Below are 25,964 nucleotides of genomic sequence, written 5' to 3'. Positions count from 1 at the left end.
CATTTCAGAGGTCTGCAAACAGCCTACACTTAAAGACAAATTCATTTTCCCTGATCAAATATCTTCAACCTTGGGCCTCTACTTGCTCTGAAATAACACTGGTTCAATTCTATCAACACAGTGAGTTTCTATTGAGGAAGCTTTGAAGTTGAAGCACTCAGTGGGCGAGTTGGAAATGAAACAGGTGGGCAACACATCGCTGTAAAACACACTCCTACCTGAGGACACAAGGACTCTGCTCCTTTCACAGTTGTTGACATGTGAGGCACTGCACACAAACACACACACAAACACACACACACACACACACACACACACACTTACTGTGCAGACACACAGGGAAGTTTAACCATCAGACAAGTGAACCCATATGCAAAAATGGAAGGTAAATGCATTTAAATAAATTGAGAATATTGTGACCCTTTGAGACATTCTGAAGTAAAGCATTTAAGTGCTGTAAAGCCCCAAATAAATATATATAAAGCCCCAAAAGCCTAGGGGGGTTTAGAGGATAGCGGATTTTAAATTCATAGCAAAGGAAACATGTTTGTTTACCACCATGTCCACATTCTGAGTTTGAAACCCAGCAGATGTTGCATCACCACATTCACATTATTATCACCCACAGTGAGTGCTTTGCTCTGGGCAGCAGCTCACACAATTTACTTATGAAAAGTCTGTTTCCTCTGCAGTCCTGATTGTTACCATGGCGACCCACGCAGTGAGAGGCGGAGTGAAGAGCGCTAACCTATGCAGTATGCATGATGTTCAGTAAACGACCAGTCCAAATCGTCAAAATCGAAGGATCCAATGTGTTTTTAAACGGAGCAGAAATAGAACTAGTGTCCCACTTCAAGTATCTTGGAGTCATAATGGACTCGAACTTGACTTTTAAGAAACATATTAAGAAAGTATCCAATACCATTAAATTCAACTTGCACATTTTTAAACAAATCAGACCTTTCTTAACTGTCAATGCTGCAAAGTCATACCTCCACTGTATGATTCTATCCCACATTGAATACTGTTTGACAAACTGGTCGTTTGCTTGTGCCACAAACCTGAAACCAAGAGAACAGCTGTACAAGAGAGCTATCGAGGTGTTTGACAGAAAGCCAAATTCATACCACCACTGTACCATCCTAGAGAAACACCATTTATTGAGTTTTGACCATTTTAAGTCTTTTAAAAGTATGTGTTTTTTTTATAAATGTTTACATGGACTGAACCCCCCCCCTCCCTTAGGGGAATTCATCCACAAAAAACACACTGGACGCTGCACTAGGTCAGAAACCAGAGGAGACTGTGAGGTCCACCATAGACGGACCACTTTTAGACAAAATGTCCTCTCCATTAAAGGCAGCTCTTTGTGGAATAGCCTCCCAACTGAGATACGGGATTGTCCCACTCTCAATAGCTTCAAAGGTCAACTCAAAGAATGGTTTAGAAACAACCAGACGTGTAATCACCGCTAAATGCACTTTAACACAGGGGTAACTCCTCTTGCACTTTAGGTAGCACTTTTATCTTATCTTGCACTTTATATATCGTAGCTGCTATATTGTACTGCCATGTGGTAAATGCTTGTATGCTGCTCATGCTCTTCCTGCATATCATGTATTTATTTTTGCTATGTATATAAATGTCATGTTCTTACTGTATATGTTGTGACGGGACTACGGATGGAAATGAGCTCAAAGCTCAAATCCGGCTCATTTACACTTGTAAGCATTATTTTGTTTTAAAGTGTTCATCAATGTGCACTGTCCCGATTCAAATAAACGATGAAATGAACCTCGTAATGGGACCCCCCCCTGGCCCTTTCATCAAGAGCAGCAAACACTGCTGGGACAAGAGGCCGAGCTACATTCTTATATTCTTCTTCTTCTTCTTTCTAATAGCCGCAGAAGTGATGATGCATTGTCTTCACTAATCAAAGCCTTTTCCTGCCATTTTAAACTCTGTAGAATCACTTTTATTCTAAAAAACAACAACTTTGAGTTCTATTTCGACATATTACGGAGTACGTTTTTCCGCGTTCAAGTTAAATAAGGACATCTTTACATATGCTAGCTTAGTTTAGGATAAAGACCGAGATCCTAACCTTTGGTCTGACCTCGGGTATTTCTACTAGCATCTCTAAATCTTACCAATTAAAGGCCTTTACACAATGGGGCCATGTTTTGTGTGGGTGTTTTATTCAGATGTCAGTGTATTTATCAAACTGTTGTTTTTGTACTGAATCCTTCTTCACCTAACACGAATGTTGTGCGGACGTCATTTTCTATTGGAATGAGCACGATTTTTCTTATAAAATCTGTAAAGACAAATTGTAGCTCAAAACTACTACCCTGCTGTTTCACACTGCTGTTATATACACACAGGAAGCTCTTTTTGTCAAAATACAATTTAGTTTTATTGAATTTCTATGGCTCCAAGAACACAGAGGCGAACACACAGATAACCCGTAAGACAGGCAACATTAAATGCTGGATAAACGGCTGTTGAACATGAATCAAATGAGCTCATACCTGATCTTAATTGCGAATTCATATTTCTCTACAAGGATGCAAGCAAATCTACTGTGGTTTGAAGTTTAAATACATACAAAAACAACATAACATTAAACATATATAGTACAGAAATGCCACAGGTTTTCCAATAATTTCATCTTGAAAAAGTAGTGTGACTGATTGTCAATTTCTTCTTAAATAATAACTCGTAAATATAGATATAACATAAATATTATCAAACACGATAGCAATCAACGGTAAGACTGTGTTTTAAGTGTTTAAATAACTTTAACATAATTAAGATCCCATCACGTTTTCTTTTGAGGTCAGCTTATTTTACAAGGAAACACAAAAGTACAGCCAGAAAGAAGAAAGAGGATCCACCTGTTTTTAAGTAAAATAACACTTAAGCCATCGTTTTCAAAACATGATATCAGATCTCATCTGCTATTGCTTTTTAAGATGGGGTCATGCTCAATTTTAGAACCATAACTCCCTGTATTTCAAAGAGAAAAGGTAAAGGGTCAAGAAGGTGATGGTAGTGCCAAAGAAATAGGAGATGTTGCAGTAGGAACATAACATTTGCATAGTTCAGCAGCATCATCTTTTTCCTATGTTCCTATTGACTCCCTTTATAATCTACCTGTGCAGCCATGAAACCCTTCCCCCCCGCTTATCCCTCCTGTGGCTCGTTATTACAAGGAGCGAGACGAGAGGTCTATTTTTACAAACGAGGGGGTGAGAAAGTGACACGGAAGGTGAGATTTTCATGTGGCAAAAGAAAGCACTGAGTTTATCGTTTGCGTCAGAAACCGATTCTGCTGTAAATGTACCTACTGTAAAGTGGCTCAGAATGAAAGTATTTTACCCTGTGCTTTTCTGGATGTAATGAAGCCAAAAGGCCAACTACACCCAAAAGTCGATTTCATTTCTAAAGCACCATGTTTGTGTTCCCATTTTGAGCCATTCACTGCCTTTTCTGAGTTGGTGGTAGGTTTTTCTGTAATGTAATCATTCTCTTGAAACAGAAAGGTGAGGTCAAGCGCGAGCCCACGGCAGAAGGAAAGACACGATCACAATGACGAGAGAGAGGGAGAGAGGCAGCAGGAGGAGGAGGGTGAGAGGGAGAGAGAAGGAAGCTGGCCATAGAGACATCAGACATTTGGAGCCTCGGCGAAGTTTGCCCGGAGTCTGTTGCCTCTCGACGTTCGGCCGGCAGATGACCAGTGGCCTGACCTGTGATATGCTCTCCTGGAAGACAAAGATGTGAGAGTTGTTATTGTAGGAGAAAAAACTTAAAACACAATGCACATTTCAAAGGGCTACTGACACAAATATATTGTTGTGATAATCAAAAGAGCCCAATTGTTTTCAGCACTATTTCAGTGATTCCTCAGCAGTGGTGATATGGTAAACAAGCTGAAACAACTTATTTCCCATTTTCTGTTAAAGTGCTCATTCAGTGCTAATTTCCATTCATCCAGATACACTCCTGCCACTTCTGTTTGACTTATTCTATCTAATCCGCTAAAAAAGAGGAAATAAGTCACACAAATTACAAAAAAAGTACCAAGCAGCCATTGGTGTACATTACATGTTTAGAAGTACAGTAAGTTATCATCACATATATATATCACGTATTGTAGGACTCTATCATTCGATTTGAGACAGTTTGGAAGACCTGAAAAACGCTGACCAATCAGAGCAGACTGGGTTTTTGGGGGGTCTTAAAGAGACAGGCGCTAAAACTGAGTGTTTCAGATAGAGGGTAAATACAGGTATATTCAGATGGACAGTATGAGAAAAAGAATGTGTTTTTTCAACATTTAACCATGCAAATATGTTCTTGTTGAAACCCCAAAAAATATTATGACCATACATTTGAGCATTGTATGTCTCCTTTAATTGATCCAAATAGGGAAAGTCTATGGGATACTGTCTCTGCAACCCTGTTTAAAAGCTGGATCTACAGCTGTGACAATATCTCTTTTCTCAAACCTCTGTGTTGTGTTGTGTTGTGTTGTGTAATTTGGTGAACAGATGTACAGAAACACGACTAATTAGAATTCACATTGCTGTGTTTTCTACCTCCAGTATGGTCCTGCTGTCTGCTCTGTCAGGGCTGAGCCTGAGGTTCCAGCGGTGTGTTTGGTGGCTCCGCCCCCCGTCGTCCTCGCTCTCCGTGGTGTCTTGCCGCGCTACCCGTGGACGCTTTCGTCTGCGCGAGCTGATTCGCTGCAGAGAACCTGGCTCCTGCAGTCTGAACCAATCAGGTTAAAGGCACAAGGTCAGAGAACTACAAGCAAATATGTACTGTGTGGATATGAAAGTGTGTGAGTGTGTGTGCATATCAAACCTGCAATCTGTGTCCTCTATATCAGCATCTGCATCACTCTCCCCCTGAGGGTCTGACAACACACACTCCTCCTGCACATGAATGACACATTTAACAACTAGAATATCAAGTATGTGATAAAAATGACAGTTTTAAAAAAGACATTCATGTTAAACTTATGATATGCTAATTTAATGACGTTGGGTAACAAGCACTAATTATGGATAAACTCAACCACCACATCTACAGTTTTGGGGCTTTTATTTTGTAGTCTTTCGATGAAACCCAGATGAGTAAAAGTGAATCATCACTGACCGCCACTTTCTGTAAACCAACAACACTTGATGATGGCATTTGTGTGAGTGCGTGTACTCATGCGTCACTTTTTTATAATCAGCATTTTTATTATGCATGAATCCGCCGACTCCTCAACACATGACTAATGAGTTCAGAGACACTGAATCTGGCGCTTCCTACAGATTTTATTTTGATTCGCAAATACAAAGACTGAGTCATGATAATCGTGTAGTGAAAATCTGATATCGTGACAGCCCAACGCTACAATTGTTGATGTGTCGAAGTATCTTAGAGCACTATTTTAAGCAAACACTTTTTTCTTATCACCTTTATTTCTTTTTTGGCTGCAGGACAGTTAGCTTAGCTTAGCATAAAGACTGCACAGAAGGGGTAACAACTAGCCTAAAAATCATCAAGTAAAAAATGTAATAAAAATACCTACCAAGAACTCTAATGCTCAATTAACACTGTATCTCTCTTTTGATTATTCTGTTTTAACCAGAGGGTTATGTAGTCTTTCGTGGCTAAGCCCATTTCAGTCCCCATAGCTGTAGCTTCATATTACACAAAAAATGTTGAACTGTTACTTTAAATGAAACAGTGGAAACACAAGTGTCATACCAATCTATTTCAAGAATGGCTTCCATGTAAAATATTTTGTCTGCTGAGTTGTTGTTTTTTTAGGACAGGGAACATAAATGCCTCACGTATGCCTCACATGATGCAACCTTGAAACCACAGCTGCCTGCTAAATGAAAACGCAACATAAACATATTCAGACACATAAAGGTCGGAAAATGTCTGAAATAAATAATTACACGCACACGCATGTCAAAAGAAACACACATTACCTCCGTTCCGTATCCCTCGGAGTACCTGGTTATCATGACTCTGTTCTTTCCACAGTGTTCACACAGGCGTGTGTCCTGAAAACACAAAGTGAAGAATATATGATTGATTTAAAGACATGCCTTTTAAACATACAGTAAAGAACACAAAGGCAGTGCGAGATAGAGGTCAGCAGCAGGTAAGAGGCATGTATTTAAAGCACTATTAAAGATGGAGAAACAGTCGACGGCCACAGACTCTTAAGTGGTGAGCCTGAGCACTCACCGGCGTAGGTGTGTGTGCTTCTGGATAAAGTGTACAGGGACCGACCTCGCACAGACACGCTACATCCACCTCTCCACAACTCGCCCCCATCTGAGACACAGACAAACACAGAGAGGATTGACAACCTTATGAGAAGCTTCTTGTCCCTTTATTCGTTAGCAAGAAACATATTTACAAAGTAAGTTAAAGGAAAACAGTGAGAAGTAGATCGGTATCATTTAGAAGTTACATGGAGACAGCAAAAGTATTTTTATAAATGCTTCTGTGTTTGTGGCTACGTGATGTGATTCCTGGCTTTTTAACCTTCTCCACCTACTCGCCTTTTAAACCACTCAAAAGTGGAGGAGTTGACTGGCACTGCCAGACTTTTGAGTTATGAAAGCTGATTAATTCATGTGATTCAGTCAAAGAACATCAGAGATATAATTAAATACAGTGATGGTGATGTTAAAGTTGGATTCACTGTATTGTATTTTTTAAAGGGACACCGCCAAAAGCTGTTTATCAATCTGGATTGTTAGTGAGTTTGGTGTTGATATCAGCCGAGGTGCTGCTTTCTCTCAGATTGAAGTAACTACAATTGTATTGCACTTGGCTTTAAAGTGCAAAAAAATATATTTTCAAAAACGGGAAAATACTTAGAAAACTACAAGAAACAGGAGACGTACACATTAATGTCCTTCTGCACCGTGATACGATTGGCAGGTTTACTTTGGTGGAAATAAAATAGTTCCTACTTCAAACAGCTCACAACAAACTCTGTTGATTATCTTGAGTAACCGGGTCATGATTCCCTGAAAGAGACATTGCTGTTGAATTTGCAAACATATTCTTTTTGCCGCATTATCACCTTAAGCTGAGTGCCATCTAGTTCTGTTATATTGGAGAGAAGGAATATATCTCACACATAACAAACTAGATTGATTGATATCCCTACAGCTTGATGGAAAAGGTTGTTTTGATTTTAGGGTGAACCGTCCCTTTAAAGGTAAAATATACGTCTCAATATCACGGATCAAAATGTGATTCTGATTTTATATACAGTACCTTCAACAGATTCCCAATGTAAATGAACTTGACAGGTATAAATAAATGACCTCACCACACAGTCATTGTCAGACGTCTCTCCCGAGGAAAAGAGACCACGGGTGTCAGATTCCCTCCGCAGCATGACCTCTGACCCAGCTCACACACTCACATAGACCTGCTGCGGCACAACAACAACATAGTCAGTTATAGTCCTCTCTAACATGTTAATAAAACGTTTTGACTAATGACTGGATATTATTTGTAAAATCATGTCATGAAGATGCAATCAGAATTATGTTATTCCAATTAATTATACAAAGCCAGTTCTAGTTTATTCTCATTGACTTTCTATTTAGGCACTAAGAAGCACATAAATCCTCAGTTATGGCTTTATTATTGATTGATAAATTCAAACAAATGTATTGATGATATAGGATATATTCCTACAATTCCTATATCGTAATGGTGGACACTTATTTTTCCTTAAAGTGAAGCAAAAAGATTCGTTTTTTTTGTTTTCATCTTGGTGTTACAGTGGTGTACAGATGATGCTTTACGCAAACAACCTCACTGTAACATCTGTCTGCACTCACATTACGTAATAGCCTACGACAGTCAATGTAAGAGCCTGGCAACTTTTCAGATAAAGATGGGGGGGGGGGGGGGGGGGGGAATATACTGTCAATATCAAGAGATCATGTTTTCATTTTCAAATGATATTTAAAAAAACACAAAATTATGATTTTACGCACATGCATGGTGAACACAATCTTAATTTTCTAAGCGACAACAAAAAAGAACAGAGTATCCCGTTTTACCTCCAACGCATCCCGTCCAGGAACATGGAATAATAAATGCATTAATAAATAAAAAGTGAATGGACTTCTGTGTTTAGAGGATGAGCAGCAGCACGCGGCGATGCCTCTCATCATTTCGCGTAAAAGAAGCCATGACTTCGCGCAGATGGTGAATGTTTGACATTGTAGAAAATCCTCTGTGTGATGACAGCCAAGCGCGCACACGGGGACACCGAATGTTCCCAAAGCAACGCGGGAGCGCGGATAGCGGCAGGAGGGACTTCCGGTCGAGACTTTCGAAATAAAAGACGATATTTTAAAAAAGTCAGTAGGAGGATATACTGAATGCATGCAGTCCTATATTCAGGCAGTGACTGTGTATTCTTTGACTTGAGCAAAAGTGGTAAAAATTACTACTACTACTAAAGTAAATAAAGTATGTATGTCTATCTATATATGTATTATCTACATAATCCTAATTTACATCGTTCATATCCCACATAATCCCACATATAACATATAATGCATGCATGGCTTTATGTGATGTTTCTGGCAACAAAAAACTATAACTAAAACACGTTTCAAGCTAAAGTTGATTTTTTTTTTAGACAGTATACAATTGTAGAACAGGGGAACTATAATACATATGTATTTACTGCATGCAAACAGTATCAATTATAAATCATACCATCATAATTGGATTATTCTGCTATGGGACACAACTAAACTGTTTATATATTAATAGTAGTATACCTTTAGATGAGTATCATGTAAGTTAATACTGCGTTTCAGCTATGCATATTTACAATATCTACTAACAACTTAAATTCCAGACTTGCATAACCGACTATCTGAAATGCTCAACTTGTTTGTCTTCTTTTGTCAGTGTTCTCGCCCCAGGTCCATGATCTGAAAGTGGTTTTGTGAACCCACCAATCATCAGGTCCAAAGGAGGCGGCCCACGTACATACCTTCCCCGCTCAAAACCACCACTGCATTCTTACGATGAATGTGTGCACTGGTATGTCATTGTCTTTCAAGAAAATGTGATGTTAAATTGCTTAGAGAAAAATAGTTCACATTTAAAGGTGTGAATTGTGTGGTTGCAATTGAATTCAAGATATCGTTCATAGCACAGTCATCGTTTGCAATGAATTGAAGAACATGTTGGCTGGAATGTACTTTTTGAATTCCTATTTTGCAGCATGCTTGGAGCTCATTTTGGCCTGAATGTCCCATGAGCCCTGCTGCTGCACTGAACAAGATTACGTGTAATTAGGGGCGACCTAATGTCCGAGGGAGGGATCCTCATTATGGCTGCATGTGGACCATGCAAATGACCCCTGTGAACATAACTGAACACTGCATGTGATTCAGCAGACACACTGACGTTTTCACAATGTTTTCCCTTACATTGTTTCGCCCAGTTATGCTTGGATATATTGCAATTGCTACTCTACATGCTAATGCTTTACTGAAGAAAATGTCCTCAACGTTGCATAATGACCAATTTAGTATGCATGTGTACTTTTTTCCGTCAAGGCAGCTGTGATGAATGCACTACTGCATGCTGATGTGTCATCCTCAAAGGGTTCATGTAATAAAAAAATGGGATGCAGGGGAGAATTTGGGCAATCGTGCTCTTTTATGCGTTCCCAGGGGAGAAGGGGGAGGCAGGAGAGGAGGGAAGGAACAGATCTTCAGAGGCAGATAGAGACGTTTGTGTATACACAAGTAGCAATACAAACAGGAGATGCAGGCTCGATAAGGAAATGAAGGGAAAGGGTGCAACTCAAATAAACCAAGAGTGGTGCACCAACGGACAAATGTACTTCTCTCTCTCTCTTTTTGCTTTCCAAAATTCACTCCCTGTCACAGAATCAGAATCAGAAAGAGATGAAGGTGAAAGAACATCATTTGGATATTGCAGAAGTGCTACAGAAAGGCAGTCTTTGGATTTTCTCATCAGATTTGCATGCCGAACTAAACACAAACCATCAACTCACATGAATTCCTTCCCATGGACCGAGGTCACAATGGATTTTTGGATCAAAGCGGCAGCTTTGGCTCGCCCCTAAAGGACAATCACTGCAGCCGAGGCAATTGCAGGGTACGGTGCAGCGAGAACACCCAAAGGTGGTTCGAAGATTGTGATTTGGTCGTGTGAGTTATGCGCTTCTGTGGTCAACAAGTGAAACTGAGCATCCACAGACATTCAGATGCAGATACACAACGTCTGAGGGGAGTACTGTTCGCACAGTGAGAGGAAGAGCTGCTGTGTGGAACATAACGACGAAGCAAATTAATCTGATCCAAAAAGGCCTTGTTTTTATCCAAAATGAGGAAGGAGACTACTTTTTTGTCAAGCACAAAACAGGAGTTATACCCTGGTTTGTTGGGGTAATGCTTGAAAATATCAACAGAACTTTTCTTGTAGTCACAGACAGTGTTGAAAGACCAATGAAGGAATCAGACCAAACCAAGGATAACCCCCTGACATTGGATTTCGACCAATCCTGGGGTTCATTCGGAAAACCAGCTGCACGTCTTTGCCTCGACACCTTGGATTTCTCAGACCTCTGGGACGAGGAAGACAGTACCGAAGACGAGGGATCCAATTCCACCAATGAATCATCGACGGGTTGCCTCCAAGCCCCTCCAGCACCCCCTCCTCTTCCTCCCCCTCCTCCACCTTTGACCTTGCCCTCCCATAAAGGTGCATCCACCAAATCTCGTACCTTGAAGCTCCACTGGAGGGAACTGCCGAGTTTAGCTCCACTTCCCAGGATGACGCGCTTTGGGACTCAGACTATTTGGGCCGGGCTTGAGCCGGTGCATTTGGATACAAACCGGCTGGAGTACCTGTTTGAATCTAAGGGCACCAGCACCACTTTTAATGTGGCTTTTGGGAGGCAGGTAAGATCCTTTGGACGGGATAATGTCTCAGGAATAAAGCGGGATTGGGCTAACAAACATGTTTTCTACATTTTGCAGTATTTATTTTCGGAATAAACTAAAAGCAACCACAGTTTTACCCCATTTACTAAGGTTCTGCCTCAATTATCAGTCTTAAGATTGAAGGTTGAAGTGGCAAAACTGATATGGTTATGATCACAAAGACCACCGTTTTGTTTGGCAGCACCTATGGCCGCTATTGGTTCATTGTCAGAGTTAAAAAGATAATTTTCCTCAGGAATGTTGTTTGTAATACTCTTAAAGCCTACTGTATATACAGTCTACAGTAATGCTGAACATGCAAGGGCTTTATAATGGGTAAATCCCCAATGTGTTAGCTCATTTTGAAATAGATAGTGACTCAGTAGACATGTATTTAAATTAAATTCTTACTAATACTTTAGGTATTAAAGCACGGGGTGCAAAATGCAACCTTAAAATAAACTTTTAACATGATGTATGTATAGTACAGTATATTTACATCTGTCTCGTGTCTTTTTGTATACCCTAACACAGAAGCAGCCATCAGTTTCAGTGTTGGCGATGAAGAGGAGTAACATCATAACCATCGCTCTGAGCAGCCTCCCCCCTCCCCGCCTCCTCCCCCCTGCCATCTACAGCATGGACAGCAGTGTGCTGGACAGAGACGACGTTCAGGTATACAGTACAGCAGAGGTCATGTCCTGCAGAATTCGAGCTTCAGCATTTTGTTTAACCTTTAAAGTTGGATAGGCTATTTGTTGCCCTCACTATACATTTATAACGGCTAAATGAAACCTGAGCTGGGTCCTGAATAGTCCTGCAGTATGGTTTAATCTCTGTCCACATTCCCTTCTGATACAGCGGCTTAAAGAGCTAATCCCAACAGAAGAGGAGCTGAGTCTGATCAAGGAGGCCAAGGCCCTGAACCCCCACTCGCCTCTGGCCCCTGCCGAGCTCTGCCTGCTCACTTTGGGGGAAATACCACATCTGAACTCCAGGCTTCAGCTGTGGGCCTTTGCGCTGGACTACGACTCGTTAGAAAGGGTAAGTAAAAGGGAAATGAGCATGGGACAGAAAGTCGTTTTGACACTTCAAATGTACAAAACAAAAGCTTTTTGTTAAGAGAAATGTCGTTTTTCAACCCCATCATGAAAACACTCTTGCAGTTATGTTTGAAAATGTATCAAGATCTAGGTAGTTAGCATGATGTACAAACTAATTATGGATCTGAACACCTTTTTTGTTACCGAACAATCCTGTTTTGTTCAGTTGACAAATCACATTGGAGTTGGCTTTAGGCATTTAGGCATTGGCCGAAATGCAATCTAACTACCCAGTGGCCATTACTTGATAACAATTTAGCTTATAATTAGCTAGCAAACTGACCACGTGTGAAATAATTTGGTTGTATAGTTGCCCAATCTATGCCAATTCTATGCTTAATTGTCGTCAAACAATGGCCCATGGGTATTAAGACAAACTTTATTCTTGTATCTCAAGTTGATTATTGGACTATCAAAAATGACTGGCACACAGTAAAATACGCCTTCGCACAGATAGTGATGACTAAGCTGGAACCCGTTGAAATATTGGCTTTTGCCACCCTGATGCTTACCTCTGTCACTGCGATGATAGACGATTGGTTCAGAGATTGGCATGCTACAATGGAGCCACCTACACTTGATACATCATCGACAATACCATCATGACAATGTTAATCCCAATAGGCATCCAGTAAAACACACCACCTACTCTGTCTGAATCATCACATTGTGTGTATCGTGACAGGAAGTTGCTGAGCCTCTCTTCCATCTGAAGTTGGCCATGGAGCAGCTTGCAGCCAGCCAGACCTTCAGATGTATTCTAGCAACCGTGTTAGCGATTGGTAACTTTCTCAATGGATGCAAGGTGGGTGGCTCCAATTTTTGTTATTCGTCTTTCATCCACTTGTAATTGTAAAATTCAAACAACTTATTTTTATATCCTAAGGCCCGTGGTTTTGAGCTGAGTTACCTGGGGAAGCTTTCCCAGGTGAGGGACACGCACACTCGCCAACCTCTTCTGCTTCACGTCTGCGTGTTACTGTTGCAACTTTACCCACAATCCTCTGACCTCTACTCGGACATCACTGCTGTTACTAAAGCTGGCAAGGTGTGTATTTGGGCCTATGTGTGTTTATCTCCTGTGTGCAGAGGTGGGAGAAGTGCCAGTGTAGGAATACTCTGTTCCAAGTAAAAGACCTGCAATCAAAATGTTACTCAAGTAAAAGTACAAAAGTATTAGCATCAAAATATAATTAAAGTACCAACAGCAAAAGTAGTCATTGTGCAGATTGGTCCATTTCAGAATAATATATATGATATGTTTTGATTATAATTATTGATGTTTTAAAGTGTGATCAAAGCTGGTAAAGGTGCAGCTAGTTTGAATGACTTTGTATACTGCAGGGTAGTTTGTGAATTTACTCCACGTGTAACTAAAGTCTGATTTAAGTGTTGATTATATTTCACATCATTTATCAAAATCTGTAAAGTAACTAAAGGTATTACATAAATGTAGTGGAGTAAAAGTACACTATTTACCTCTGAATTGAAGTGGGGTAGAAGTACAAAGTAGCATAAAATGGAAATAATCAAGTGCAAGTATCTCAAACGTTCCCCTTTCTCCTCCCTGCAGTTCGACTACTCCCTAGTGCAGTCCAACCTCTCCCAGCTGGAGGCCCTGTGCAAAGCATCATGGGAACAGCTAAAGATTTTGGACAAGGCAGAGAAGAAGACAAAATATAGAAATGAGAAGAAGAGAGGAGGAGGAAGTGATGCTTTGGCCTCAGAGGGCTCGCTTCGTCACCGGCTGCCAAAGATTTTTAAAGAGTACGAGGAAAGGCTGAAGGTCCTGAAGGCCGTCCATCGGCGGGTTATCAACAGGTGTGTTGCGAGTACATGTTTTTCAACATTTTTGCTGCTAAGAGCATTTTGGAATCTAAATATATTATGAGAGTTTGAGCTGGTTTGCTCCCATTTCAGAAAAGAAAGCATCTACAATACACATTTGGGATTTTAGTTTACTACAATTTGTCTCTTTGCATTTGTAGATTTCACCTTAATTAACCAAGAGTACATTTTTTAGACATAGGCCATACTCTGTCATTTGTTTTGCTTCCTGCTGTTGTTCAGTAATACGTTCTGTGTTCCTCAGGTTCCACTCTTTCCTCTTATTCCTGGGCTACTCCCGAGCTATGGTGAGAGCCACGAAGGCGGAGGACTTCTGTAAAACCATCAGCAACTTTTCCTTGGAGTACAGGAGTACAAGACAGGCCGTCCTCATGCAGCGAGAGAGGGAATGCCAGAAAAGTGGATCAGAGAGCCCAGGCCCTAATACGCCTGTAGGCCGGAGGAAACGCCAACAAACTCCAACAGAGGTTTTTATTTCACATGCTTTAAAAGTGAAGCACTTTTCTAACATGATCAACTGGTTTTGTCAAACAGTGGCGAAATAAGTATTCAGATGCTTTACTTAGTTACGTTGGTATTATTGTCAAAATACTGTTAAAAGTCCTGCATTCCAATTCTTACTAAAGTGAAAGTACAAAAGTATTATCAGCTAAATGTACTCAAAGTATAAAAAGTAATCATTGTGCTTTATTTGTGGGATTTTTCTAACCCTAACCCTATAAATGTAATTGGGTTAAATTACATAATGTCCCTTGTAAGTGTAGTGGAGTAGAAGTAGCATAAAATGTAACAGTGTACAGTACTTGAGTAAAAGTACTTTACACAACTGTTGTTAACCCGGTGTATGTTGATCAAACAGGAAAATGAAGAGCAGTGTAAGCTGGAGGAAGTTCTGAAAACACCTGATTTCAACCTGAGACTGGATTCCAGTTTGCCTCGAAACCGCAGGAAGATCACTGACATCGAAGGTACTTAAAATACTCGGTTTCTTACCATCTTTATCTATTAAATGTATCATGCTGAACCCACTTTTGTTTACTCCTCAGGTCCATTCTCACGGAAAATGAAGTGGTGACCCTGCTGATACACTTTAGAGATGTTCAGTCACTGTTGGAACCAAGTTGTTTGTAATTGTTATTTATGACATTGTTGTTAAAAGTGACTTTTTTGCCTCGCAGTTTTGTTTAGCAGTACGGTTCATAGAATTTCACATCCAATATGTATCCATTTTAAAGAAATTATGCAAAATCTGTTTTGAAATGTGTATGAATACTTATTCATTCTGTGTCTTTGTACGCACCATTTATACCAAAGCAAATTCCTCGTATGTGTTAACCTACTTGATAATAAAACCAATTCTGATTCTGATTAAAAAACACAAGGGCTCTCACGTAAGCATTTTGACAAAATAAAGCCTCAAAAAACAAAATCTGCTCAATTTATAACTGTCCAGCATATCAGGATAGTACATAATGTCACATTATATTTAAATGTGTTCCTGTCTGAATACTGCATATTTGTCTCTGTTAAATAAATAAAAACATAGATAATAACTTTTTAAAGGGGCGTGAGTCTTGCGCTCAATATAATATTATTAAAAATAATAATAATAAAGCTATATTTCTATACCACTTTTTAACAAGAAATTAACTTCTGGTCGGACGGTGAAACCTTTTGAACACATTCAGCATAACAATATAATATTAATTCAAGGGGCACAAGGAGCTAAAAGCTATGATATTGCAAATAATATATAATAAAAATAAAAATGATGTCTTTGGGTAAAATAAAGGAAGATACAACAAAATGAATAACTACAATAAAATATATAAACCTATAAAATAAAATAAAAAATCACGTGGTCATATACAGTATGACCACATGTCATATAGTGGACTGTCTTTGAGCTCATGTATTGCTATTCAAATCAATCGAGTTCATTACGTCTTCTTTCGTGGGCCGGACTGGCAAGCGCATCAGCCAATCCCTGAAGAGTATACTCACACAGGGTGGTGTGAGTATCCAATCAAAGACGAGTACGCAGTAGTGGGCGGTGCCCTTTCTCTGTTCTCTGTGTGAGTCGACGCCATTTCGTGTCCACTGGTTTCAAGGTGATACTATCAGCCTGCAGAGCCGTAAACGGATCTTTACCTACTCAAGTAAAAACAGCGTTGAATTTTACTAATTTTTAGTATTAAACTCCTGGTGAGTATTTTTAACCGAGAGCATTTTTTCCCCTATTTTTTCTAATTTTTTTTCTCGACTCTGAACCTCTTTGGGACTTTTTTGTTTTCATTTTTAATGCATTTTTTCCAGGGCTGGTGTTCCTGAAACTGTGTTGGCTTTTAGTGGCGTACATTTTGTGTTGTGCATATTGAGCTGCGCAGAGACTAGTTTTATTAGCTTCCCACCACTAAAAGATTTTTGCTTTGGTTTTTATCGAACATTTCGAAGCCTCGTTTTTTTTGCAGTGCTGCTGTGTGGCGTGGCGTCGTTGTGTATCTTGAGTGTGGTCATAATCTCGAGGATGGGAAATTGTTGCAGTCTTTTCTGGACAGTGTGCAAAACGGGTCGCCCTTTTTCTTGGAAATATGTTTTTAAAGGGTTTTTTAATCTCGTCTTGGGTTTTGCCTCCACCATTAACTTGATATGCATTCGTTGACAGTGACTCGTGCCTTTCTTTGTGATTTCGGCAGTGTATTTTCTGCAGAGAAACCTCTCAGGAGTGATGTTATTTTTCAGGCAAGCTGTTTTTTTCCCTCAATGCCGAGTTGGGGCGTTTTTTTAAAAGGAACATTAACACCGTGGTTCATTTGGTGTGGCAGAATTTGTGCATTTGGTAATTTTTATTTTAGTCTATTTGCAGAAGCATTTCTTAGCAGTTTTTTTGCTCAGGCCCTGGATGTAGTTAGCATTGAGCTGAAATCAGGCCTCTATTGCTCTTTTTTCCGCCCCACTTATTATGATCAGCTGTATACAGATATGTGAACATTTTTGATCAGATTTTTGCAACAAAGGCTTACTATTGGAGTAGAATTGCAGTTTATGATGCCTCCTAAACGTGAAGATCCCTATTTTACACCCCTGTGGTACCCCAACCCCCTACTGTACCCCAGCCCAACTGTGTCCTTTTTAAGTGTCCTTGAGTGTGAGTCCTTCCAGTCTCCAGGGGCGCTGTTCTGTAGCTGAACCCTTCCTGGGGCCCCTATAATTAGGGCATAAGGCATCCTTGAATTCTCTTATTTAACTGATGATGCTGTCACCAGTTTCTGATATTTTCCCAATTGTTAGGTTGATATTAAGTAATTAAGTAGCCTAGATTATGAAGATAATTCCTAGTGATGCTTTCTATCAACTAAGCTTGCAAAGGATGCTCAAACGTTGTTACATGTTTTAAGTAAAATAGGAATTGCAATTTAAACAACAGAATAGCATTGTTAATAATGTTAAACCTCAGATTATTATTTATGGAATACTTACCACTAAAGTTCAATCTTTTAATGGTCTTACTGCAAATCTCTGACTGATAGCTTTTCCAGAAATATTTTTATAACATGAAATTTTTTCTTTTATTTAATTCAACAATTTTTTTGAAAAGAATCTGCCTAAAATAATATTTTTTTCAGACACATTTTTATATTGAGGATACAGGTGTGAATTGTAGGTTCATAATTCGAAGAATTTTGTTTTATTTTCTATGTGCTGTAGGCATTGACATTTGGCACATCTTTTTTAATTTATTTATATAATTTCCATACTTTTCCCACCAGTTTCCCCTCCCTGCTTGTGGAAATAATACTTCTAGATACTTTTTTGAATGGCCTCTTTTCTAATATTACGTTTTTGTTTCCCCCTGTTTAGTTTTTGAAGCCTCTTTTTTGAACAGCGGCAAATCGTAAGTTGGTCTCAACTTTTTTTTTGGTTTTATTTTTTCACCACAACTTTTGCATCACTTTTTTAAAATTCCACTTTTGTTTTCACCGCTTTGTGATTCAGACCATTTCTCCCCCTTTTGGATTTTCCTAGAGCAAGTAGCATGTAGTGTTTTTTTTTTTGTGCTGTGAAAGTAGACAATCAGCTGCTTTTGACTAGTGCTTTATACATGAGCTTCCACATGTCCCCAGTTTATGATAACCAAATGCATAACAGTGTTGATGATAAGAGACCAGATTTTGAGCTAATATTGAATAACACTTCCTCCTGAATCCAGCCCTGGCTCTGACAAAGGCTAAATAATCCTGCCTTTGCTATGTAATGTAATCTCTTTTTTTGCATGTCATTTGATGGATTCAAATCTGGTCTATTACCCACACAGAAAAAAGATACCTGCTCTTGATAATAACAATGATGTCATCATTATCACCCCCGATAGTAAGTTTGTACCTGTAAAAATAAGCATGTCTTCTGAATACAATGAATCACTAACAAATAACAGTAATAACTAATACAGATTGTGTTAAGGTACAATATATATAACGTCAAAGGTTAAGATTGTATAATTTTTCTTGCACACAGAATACACACAGCTCCATGCACATCTGTACAATCTGCTCTCTCTCTCTTATTGTCTTGTCTGTCTTCAAACATGAGCGCTGCAGTTGCAGTGTTTCACAGTCCAAGCACAAACACTCGCTCACATCACTGATCAAAATGAAACTAAAGATACAACATTATATATCTCAGGAAGTTTCACACAGTAACGCCCAGATGAGGCAAAGGATAGGAAAAGTTATTGCTGCTATAACTGTAAATATGCCATATATGAACTCTTAATATGAGAGGCAAACAGTTAGCATTTAGCCTGTTGTTAATTTTTGAATAATAATACAATATAATGCAACCCAATATTAAAACCCTGCAGTAAACGCCACTTCTATGAAGCTTATATTGTTCTGTTGAGTATACGTTTGGAATATAACTGATGGACTCCCTGCTTGTTTTACACATACAGGAAATTATTGATAATAAGAATAGTGAACTGTTGTGACTCATTTACAGGTAGCCAACAAAAGACATATTGCAAATCATAAAATGTTGCAAGTAGAGCTGAAACAATAGATAAACTAATAAACTGGTTAGCAGTGTAATTCATCTGTAAAGCAATTTTTCCTGCAAAATAGTTGGTCAACTCTGTTTTCAGCCTCAAATATGGATGAATCTTGCCTTATTGATCTGTTGTATATCATATTAAATTGATTATTTTGGGTTGAAGACTCACAAAACGAGACATTTTCAGACATGTAATGGAAAAAATGACAATTAAGAATGGACATTTTCACTTTTAGAAAAAATCCTGCAGTTGCATGGAGTAAAGTTTCCAAAAAAGTGAACTGCACCATCAGGAAAAGTGGATTATCATCAATATATATATATATAATATCAAACAAAAACCATGATATATTATATTATATTTACAAAAGTATATATATATTAAACATGTAAGATTATCTTGTTATTTGTCCACCTAGTGAGTGTTTATGAATACATCAAAAATTCTCCAACAAATGCGTTCACACAGGCTAACTGGCTTTATTCGGCATCAGTCATGAAAATCATTTGCATGTATATAAACCCTGGATATTCCCTTTGAACCCCAACATGCCACAAAGATTTAGAAACACTAAGCAGCCTGTGATAGCCCTCCCCCACTCGTCCTAAACACACTCGGTGTTGTAGCGACTGTCAGCTTGCCAAGCGATAGAAACACCCCGGCCAGATCATGTAGAGGAGAGCAGAGCATTAAGCCTTGGCCAGAGAGCCGGCTGCTCACCATGTAATCCCTGCTAGCTGCTAGCGGTCAGAGAGGGAGCGCTGCTGGGGTTCAGTTGAGCTCAGCTGGCAGCAGAGTGGGGCTTTGGCAGGTGAGACATGGCTGAAGTGGGTGATAATTACATGAAATGTGCGCGGTTGATGGGGAATTAGCAAAAACAAGATGGACACCAAAATAGGGCAAAGCCAGTGTTTACTCATGTTACATTACATTGACATGTACATTTCATTTAGCTGATGCTTTTTATCCCAAGTGACTTACAAAAAGTGCATTTAACCTTGAAGAAACTGACTCAAAAAGCAAAACATTTCTGCAAGTACGTTAGCTTTCGATATGTCAAACCAAGTGCTCTAATGCAATTGGCTTCAAATGTATGAAAATGTTCTGATGCTGGATGATAATACCACAAAGTGTTGCAATTTCCTAAAAGTGAAGAATGTGCTTTCTACCATACAAGGGTTTGACACAATAGCAAACACCTTATAGGGAGGTAAAATCTTTGAAATTAGTGTTACATGTTTTATTTTAAACATTTTAGTAGCCTAAAACTCCAATATATTCAATTGAATATGATACAAAACAGAGAAAAGCAGGAAATCTCCATGTATTCTGAAATGTTTGCATCAGAAATCACAAATGATAATAGATTATCATAATGCTAGGCTACGGAATGTTTACATTTTCATCTCATAGACAGTAGTTTCAATAAAACAAACATTGAATGTAGTTATCTTTCAGTCAATGTAGTATTGTATTTGTTAGTACGATTCCCCAGTATGATACATTTCAGACTTCTCCGACCCTACAATGTTACATAACTTTGGAGGGTTTGCAACAGCAGTAACACTTTTAGAAAGTCATAGTATGTTTCCCCATGTGCTTCCCTGCTGTCTAAATCAAAGCATAGTTAGTTTAGATGTCTGTACATATATCATGCAGTAACCAGGATATTTGTATTTATCATGTATGGTGATATTATGAATATTCTGTAATCCCTATAATCACAGCCCGTAAAAAGCCTAATAACCTGGATAGCTGTAGTATGTGACATTATGAGCTTCATTAAAGTGGTGTTTACTGTAGTGTTACCTCACGTAGATAAACAGAACAAGAAAGTTATCAGTTTTCACAAATACATCAAAATACAGCTTTCTCACTTCAATGCAATACTTTGCTTTGTCATAACAAATGTATCCCACAGGTTTTTTTTTATAGCCACCTGCTTTAAAAAAAAAACATGTACACTACCACCTCCTGAGCAGCCCTCTTCCAGTTAAAAGCATTTTTTGGCTTTGAGAAAACTCTAAGAAAACGCAACTTTTTGGAGGTGTAGTAGATGTAACCCCACAGTCACTGTTTCTCAAAGTTCCTCGACAACCCTCTTCTCTCCAACAGAGTCAGACAGGCAGGCAGACCTCCAGCAGCCCGAGTACAGACATGATGGAGTGAGTGCTGGTTGCTTCATGACCCCATCACACTGTTCTCTGTTCTGCTGTCTCACATCTACCTCTAGATGCTCCCTTTGCACACATTTAGTGTGTGTAAATGATATGTTAAAAGCATCCCCGTTGACATGTTTAGTCGGAGGTACAACGTTGAATTTGCCATGTGTTTATGAATGATTGCATTACATTTTTGTTATCATAAGTTTAAATTGATACATGTAGTAATGTCAGTAAATGAGCATACATTATAACGTCATTAGGATGAAATGATCAATCAATGACAGAAATTAAATATTTATATTATTTAATTATTAAAGTAATATACATGAAAAATCTAGCTTCTCAAATGTTACAAAATGCTTTTATTCTCTAACACACCTTTAGATTTGATATACTTTTGTTTTTTTGACTATATGTTGTACAAAAACCACCAGCAATATGAAGATGTCTCTGCAAAATGTTGATATATTTTAATAATATTGAAATGACAATCTACAGCTGCAGACTTCTGTAGACTTTCATTCACTTAAACATGCAATACGTAAGAAACTGTGATTAAACATTGTTAAAGAGCTTCACAAGGTCAAAAATGTAATTGACCTTATTGCAGAGATAATCTACAAGTTATTGCGCAAAATCTCACGGCTTTGTTTTCTCCTTTTTTCTTTTCTTTTTTCGCCTACCTTTGTCCCCCCCCCACCCCAAGCCCGATGGCCAGTAGCAATGTGACGAACAAGACTGACCCTCGCTCCCTGAACTCCCGCGTCTTCATCGGCAACCTCAACACGCTGCTGGTCACCAAGGCCGACGTGGAGGCCATCTTCTCCAAGTACGGCAAGGTGGTGGGCTGCTCCATCCACAAGGGCTACGCCTTCGTCCAGTACGCCAATGAGAGGAACGCACGCAACGCCGTGGTCAGCGAGGACGGCCGCATGATCGTGGGACAGGTGCTAGGTGAGCTGGAGGGGTTGATGGGTAAAAAAGAACTGCAGCGATGGAGATAGAAAGTCAGTGGGCCCAGTAATGAGCCTTGAAATCAGTACTGGACTTTCTTTCTGAAAACAAATGACAAAAATAATCGTAATTTGTTTTAAATGATAATAGAATAGTTTCAATATCTAAAATATTTATCCTGAAATATGTAAATACTGGGGATTTGAGCCTGTAATCCTTTTACATATATTTTCTATGCCTGCTAATTTCAATACAAGAAGCAGGTAACATCTCTTATTAAGTAAAACCAAGAAAACCAGCTGTTTTTGGTCTAAACAGTTGTGTGAGGCCTTTCAAAATAAAGTAAAAAACCATCAGGTGAACAACCAGTATCATCTTACTTTGGCAACTCCTTATTCCTCTTTTTCCTCCCTCAGACATCAACCTGGCCGGCGAGCCCAAACCCCACAGATCGAAGACAGTGAAGCGCTCTGCAGGAGACATGTACAGGTGTGTTTCCACGTTATTCAACAACATATTACAGAAACTCTGCAGTCCTCCAGACTTCCTTATCGGAAAGTATTGCTTCGTGACCTTCATGAATGCTGTAGTTAATCATTCTTCTCTGACTCTGCCCTCTCCACAGTTCCTCTGGAGATTTGGACTATGACTTTCAAAGAGATTACTACGATAGGTAAGCTGTCTATTGTAATATCATGTAAAATATAGTTTTGAGTCATTTATTTTTCTTATTCGGTTTTTACCTTACCCCTTAGTAGGTTTCTATCCCACCTGCACCTGTTTATTATTACTTTTTTTCTGTCTGACCCTTTGTTTTATTTTTAAACATGCAAATACAATATATAACACAATTAAGATAAAAACTCACAATGGAACAAAGATATTGGAATTTTTTTTTAATTGAAGCAGATCCACTTTTGCATTTTGTTGCAACTTTTTAATTATTTCTCCTCTGTGTTTCAGGATGTACTCCTACCAGTCCCGGGTGCCTCCTCCTCCCCCTCCCCCCCTGTCCCGGGCCGTCATCCCCTCAAAGCGTCCGAGGGTCAGTGTGAGCGGCGGAGGCAGCCGGCGAACCAAAACCAGCTTCTCCTCCTCCTCCAAGACCACCCAGAGGACCTCCCGCTCCGGTATGTACCACCATCATCTCTAAGGCTCAAATATGTCTCACACATCAATGTTGTAATGGCTTTTTTTTTTACTGCCTCTCCTCCAGCGGTGAAGGTAGATGATCTGCAGACCATCAAGAGAGAGTTGACACAGATCAAACACAAGGTGGACTACCTGCTGGAGAGCCTAGAGCGCATGGAGAAAGACCAGAGCAAGAAGTCAGGTGGGCCTCGGAGATTTAATGGCAAGTTTGACAAGCGTTTAATACAGAAAATTATACATAAACACTGACACAGATGCTTCAGTTCACTTGTAATGCCTCTGCACCTACTGTATTGTCTAACACAGAGATGGTTATCTACACCTAAAGGGATTTTCTTCAAATTTGGCTCAAACTACCACTTGAAATCAAGAAAGAAAATGATAAGAATCTGGTTGTTTTTTGGCTTTAACTCCAAATCTTATGATAATTTCACACTTCCACTTTTCACTTTTATTTTGGGATATTCTCATTAGAAGGAGCATTGGCTGTTCTTCAAAATAAAATACAAGAAAATTGGATGTTAGAAATAAAGAAATTCCTTTTGTCAGCCTTGTTTACATTTAGTTTTTTTACACCATAACTCATATTCCACACAAATATCTAATACGATAAAACTGTTGGTTCCACAGCGGGGAAATTAATATCCAAGAGGCAATGCCGATACAAACACAAAAATAAAGTTAGTAGAGATAATAAATGTAGAATCAGCACATCTTAATAATTAAAAAAAGCAAATGCACACATATATACACATCCATGGTAAAAAATAAGTAGCAGCATTATAAAAGCAAGTGAGTAAAAATATCAAACTGCTCAATTAGCAGCCAGTAATAGCAATAATACATGATATAACATTATATATTGCACATGAATACAGCCATAAGGTGTTTATTCTAATTCCCACTGTCACCCTTTCATTTACTCAGAGATGAAGAACTGCAAACCAGAGCCGGGCGAGGTGTCACCGCTCAACTCCTCCAGCTCCAGCAAGAAAGGTGACAGCCTGAAGCGTGGCATGAACGACTCAGATGACGATGGAGATCTGCTGGACGATGAAGATGAGGTGAGGAGCGGGGGATGAAGAACGAGAGGGAGGGAGGGAGGGAGAGCTTATACTGTATGTTAAGAATTACTTAATCACATTTTCCTGTTGTACAGATGAAAAACAGAGGGAGGGATGATGACGATGATGAGCCTGAGGAAGGAGAGGACGACGGAGATAGTGCCGACGGAGACGAGTCCTAAACACCACACACGCACGCACGCGCACGCACACACACACACACACACACACACACACATTGTGTACGATTGTATCTCCACTCCATACTTGTACGCAGTGTTAATTTGCCCATATCTGCTGAATTGACTGGACATTTACAGCATATACAGTGTATTGTAGACTTCGCTTTCTCACACACACACACACACACACACACACACACACACACACGTATAGTTTCTGGATTTAGATTTCAAGTTGGTCGTTCGATTTTTCTTACCTATTGAGTTTATTTGACTTTTTTTATAAATATTTAAATGCAAACTGTAACTGATTTGTTACATTTAGGCAACATCCAAGTTCAGATGAGGATAGGTGTCACATTGTTTAACCTTGTATTTTGAATTCCAGTGTAAAAAATGACAGAAATTGTTTTTTTAGATGACGTGACGTCCAAAACACATAGCAAGAGCTAAAATTAAAGCAAACCGGGATTAAAATGTTCTACGGTTTGAATATAAGTCAGGCTTGATATGAAATACCAGATATGGTACTACAGTCAACGCTTGAAAATGTATAAAATATATTCCTGATCCAGTTGCTGTATGTTTTCCTTTTAACCAGCAGGTGGCAGTGTATCAAAACAACTGGCCACATAAAAAGACCACAAGGACTTATTTATGTTCTCTCTCTGCTTGTAGGATAACACCATAAGCATGTACAAAGCCTTGTATCCAAATGTGCAGATGTTCAGACAAATCCTCTGAAAATAGTTTTGTTTGTTTGCGAGGTGTTGCGACCTTAACTGATCTTGACTTGTGTAATGCAGTGCTACTTCATGTTAGTCTCTTTCTGTTGAAGTTTTATTTTGTCATTCAACTGCACTGGTAAAAGTGAATAAACATGTTTTCCAAGTTGGACCTTGTATGAGCTTTTGCTTCAGCACACATGGATGCATTCACGTGCAGCGTGAGGCTGTGTTTGTGTGCCATTAAGGTTGACTAATTGCAGGAAAGGTGTTAGATTAATGTGTCGATTATAATAAACAATGCTATTTGCACCCGGTCGATTATAATAAACAATGCTATTTGCACCCGGGTGACCATAGTAAACAATGCTATTTGCACCCGGGTGACTACAGTAAACAAGGCTATTTGTACCCGGGTGATTATAATAAACAATGCTATTTGCACCCGTTCGATTATATTAAACAATGCTATTTGCACCCGGTCGATTATATTAAACAATGCTATTTGCACCCGGGTGACTATATTAAACAATGCTATTTGCACCCGGGTGACTATAGTAAACAATGCTATTTGCACCCGGGTGACTACAGTAAACAAGGCTATTTGTACTCGGGTGATTATAATAAACAATGCTATTTGCACCCGGTCGATTATATTAAACAATGCTATTTGCACCCGGATGACTAAAGTAAACAATGC

The 25,964-nt window shown here is 39.1% G+C and overlaps 3 protein-coding genes across 5 annotated transcripts; 2 read left to right on the top strand and 1 right to left on the bottom strand.

Annotated features, from left to right (window-relative positions):
• Positions 1-2,407: 2,407 nt before the first annotated feature.
• Positions 2,408-8,301, bottom strand: si:ch211-63p21.1. 2 transcript variants are annotated; one of them, XM_034150017.1, is made up of 7 exons: positions 8,106-8,301; positions 7,361-7,465; positions 6,259-6,348; positions 5,997-6,071; positions 4,870-4,940; positions 4,602-4,773; positions 2,408-3,764 (listed from the first exon to the last, which is right to left on the bottom strand). In XM_034150017.1, the coding sequence occupies exons 2-7, from the start codon at positions 7,427-7,429 to the stop codon at positions 3,552-3,554; spliced, it is 690 nt and encodes a 229-aa protein (XP_034005908.1). In that variant the 5' UTR covers positions 7,430-7,465; positions 8,106-8,301; the 3' UTR covers positions 2,408-3,551. The 2 variants fall into 2 exon arrangements, with proteins under 2 accessions (XP_034005908.1, XP_034005910.1); XM_034150019.1 differs by having other exon boundaries at positions 7,361-7,462.
• Positions 8,302-9,914: 1,613 nt separating this feature from the next.
• On the top strand, positions 9,915-15,222 carry si:ch211-63p21.2 (FH1/FH2 domain-containing protein 1). Its single transcript, XM_034150264.1, has 9 exons — positions 9,915-11,000; positions 11,556-11,696; positions 11,883-12,065; positions 12,810-12,929; positions 13,011-13,172; positions 13,698-13,945; positions 14,217-14,439; positions 14,832-14,940; positions 15,019-15,222. The coding sequence occupies exons 1-9, from the start codon at positions 10,488-10,490 to the stop codon at positions 15,045-15,047; spliced, it is 1,728 nt and encodes a 575-aa protein (XP_034006155.1). The 5' UTR covers positions 9,915-10,487; the 3' UTR covers positions 15,048-15,222.
• Positions 15,223-16,051: 829 nt separating this feature from the next.
• Positions 16,052-25,434, top strand: LOC117498110 (heterogeneous nuclear ribonucleoprotein C). Of its 2 annotated transcripts, none has more exons than XM_034150190.1 (11): positions 16,052-16,177; positions 17,834-17,867; positions 18,288-18,343; positions 21,138-21,187; positions 21,894-22,141; positions 22,558-22,630; positions 22,767-22,814; positions 23,105-23,271; positions 23,358-23,474; positions 24,221-24,357; positions 24,453-25,434. In XM_034150190.1, the coding sequence occupies exons 3-11, from the start codon at positions 18,317-18,319 to the stop codon at positions 24,537-24,539; spliced, it is 954 nt and encodes a 317-aa protein (XP_034006081.1). In that variant the 5' UTR covers positions 16,052-16,177; positions 17,834-17,867; positions 18,288-18,316; the 3' UTR covers positions 24,540-25,434. The 2 variants fall into 2 exon arrangements, with proteins under 2 accessions (XP_034006081.1, XP_034006080.1); XM_034150189.1 differs by having other exon boundaries at positions 23,358-23,495.
• Positions 25,435-25,964: the final 530 nt, after the last annotated feature.

The sequence above is a fragment of the Trematomus bernacchii genome, unplaced genomic scaffold (assembly GCF_902827165.1).
Source record: "Trematomus bernacchii unplaced genomic scaffold, fTreBer1.1, whole genome shotgun sequence".
NCBI classification, from domain to species: Eukaryota; Metazoa; Chordata; class Actinopteri; order Perciformes; family Nototheniidae; genus Trematomus; species Trematomus bernacchii.
This window is presented reverse-complemented; position numbering and strand designations above follow the sequence as displayed.

Bases quoted from the DNA above. Each gene is read 5' to 3' on its own strand.
- LOC117498110 (XM_034150189.1), top strand. From the start codon at position 18,317: ATGATGTCATCATTATCACCCCCGATA. The intron at 22,142-22,557 runs GTGAGCTGGAGG...TTCCTCCCTCAG, and splicing joins GATCGTGGGACAGGTGCTAG to ACATCAACCTGGCCGGCGAG. The intron at 22,815-23,104 runs GTAAGCTGTCTA...TCTGTGTTTCAG, and splicing joins CAAAGAGATTACTACGATAG to GATGTACTCCTACCAGTCCC.
- si:ch211-63p21.1 (XM_034150017.1), bottom strand. From the start codon at position 7,429: ATGCTGCGGAGGGAATCTGACACCCGTGGTCTCTTTTCCTCGGGAGAG. The intron at 6,072-6,258 runs GTGAGTGCTCAG...TTGTGTTTTCAG, and splicing joins AAGCACACACACCTACGCCG to GACACACGCCTGTGTGAACA. The intron at 3,765-4,601 runs GTAGAAAACACA...TTTGTCTTCCAG, and splicing joins ACAGCAGGACCATACTGGAG to GAGAGCATATCACAGGTCAG.
- si:ch211-63p21.2 (XM_034150264.1), top strand. From the start codon at position 10,488: ATGCTTGAAAATATCAACAGAACTTTTCTTGTAGTCACAGACAGTGTT. The intron at 11,697-11,882 runs GTATACAGTACA...CTTCTGATACAG, and splicing joins TGGACAGAGACGACGTTCAG to CGGCTTAAAGAGCTAATCCC. The intron at 12,930-13,010 runs GTGGGTGGCTCC...TTATATCCTAAG, and splicing joins ACTTTCTCAATGGATGCAAG to GCCCGTGGTTTTGAGCTGAG.